Genomic DNA, 1,431 nt, shown 5'->3' on the forward strand with positions numbered 1-1,431 from the left:
AACAACTACACTAATAGTAGTGAGTGGTGATGAACACGAAGAAGATGACGACAACAACGATGGGGGACAATGAGCAGTGACAATAGTAATAATAATATTACTGATATTATTATTCATCCTCCATTGTGGCTATTATCTACTTACATTACAACTTGTGTTAGCAAGGCTAAGCTAACAGAAAAAGTTGACTGACATTAACATAAGTAAGAATCATATCGTTAAATTAAAGCTGCAGTTAGTTTTCATACTTCATGTCTTTATTAAGGAATTTTCAAATTAAAGGTTAAATTGTTTTATTGTTTCAGTCGTGATGTCATGCTGATGTAACCTGTAGTTGTGATGTCACACTGTGATGTCGTGGTGCGTTTGTTGAAATCAGACAACAGAAATGAGAAAAAGTGCATTTATTTGTTAATTTTCTCAGGCAGGCGGCTGATTGGAGGCTGAACACTGGCTCCTCCCTCAGCCGTAACTAACGACAACCAATAGTCTCCGCCCCTCCCCGCCTGTCAAACTCTGTACAACCCCTGTCATCGCTCCGAAAAATAAAACAGACCTCTCCACCTGTCTGAAACGTCCCTCAGATAAAAACCAAACACTCCATAAAAAACAGAAACAAACACGAGTAACAAAACACTCCGTCAGGCTCCGCCCCCTTTCAGAGGGGAGGTGGGAGGGGCCAGCGCGACCGCAGAATGACATCACCACTTCTCATTGGTCCGCCGGGATGATTGGCATGCGAGGAGGCGTGGCCTGCACAGCCTGTCCTCTCCAATGAGGTGGAGGGGGCGGAGCTAGTCCGAGTCCGAGTCACTGGACTCCTCAGAGGAGCTCTGATCTTCATCGTCATCCTCGTCCTCGTCGTCTTCATCGTTCTGAGGAAACAAATAAAACTTTGAACATCGATCGGGTGGAAACATTATCAGGTGACAGAGGGTGTGGCTTAAAGTGACTCTTCCTAAGCCCCGCCCCTTTTTGTGCTGTGCCCCGATCACAACGTTAGCAAAACACTCGCTAACTAGCTAACAACTTGATAACAAATAATTTTCTCTTACAAACAGTCAATAAACAAGCATCAATATAATAATATATATAACTATTTTCCACTTTATTAGATTTATTATATTATTTTAAAGTTTTCTTTGTAAAACATTTTTCAGCAAAGACTGAATTATTATTATTATTATTATTATTATTATATAAGAAATGACCTCGTCATCGTCATCGTCGCTGTCTGTGGATCCTGATGTCTCGTCGTCTTCGTCAGAGTCAGATGAATCGCTCTTCTCCTCCTCCTCGTCTGAGTCGGACATGTCCTGCTGGAAGACGGACAGAGAGCGAGACAGAGAGACAGACAGACAGTCAGAGAGACAGAGAGACAGACAGACAGACAGTCAGAGAGACAGACAGACAGTCAGAGAGACAGACAGA

The 1,431-nt window shown here is 42.7% G+C and overlaps 1 protein-coding gene across 1 annotated transcript in view; it reads right to left on the minus strand.

Moving 5' to 3' along the window:
* Positions 1-389: 389 nt before the first annotated feature.
* The window catches only part of LOC118334387 (nucleolar transcription factor 1-like), a 14,275-nt gene continuing 13,233 nt past the window's right edge, over positions 390-1,431 (minus strand). Inside the window, exons 13-14 of the mRNA XM_035670289.1 lie at positions 1,212-1,319; positions 390-875 (exon numbers count right to left, since the gene is read on the minus strand). Of these exons, the coding sequence (XP_035526182.1) occupies positions 795-875; positions 1,212-1,319 (189 nt within the window). The 3' untranslated portion in view covers positions 390-794. The remainder of the gene's footprint in view (positions 876-1,211; positions 1,320-1,431) is intronic.

The sequence above is a fragment of the Morone saxatilis genome, unplaced genomic scaffold (assembly GCF_004916995.1).
Source record: "Morone saxatilis isolate NCDOM2014 unplaced genomic scaffold, NCSU_SB_2.0 Contig23, whole genome shotgun sequence".
In the NCBI taxonomy this organism is placed as follows: domain Eukaryota; kingdom Metazoa; phylum Chordata; class Actinopteri; family Moronidae; genus Morone; species Morone saxatilis.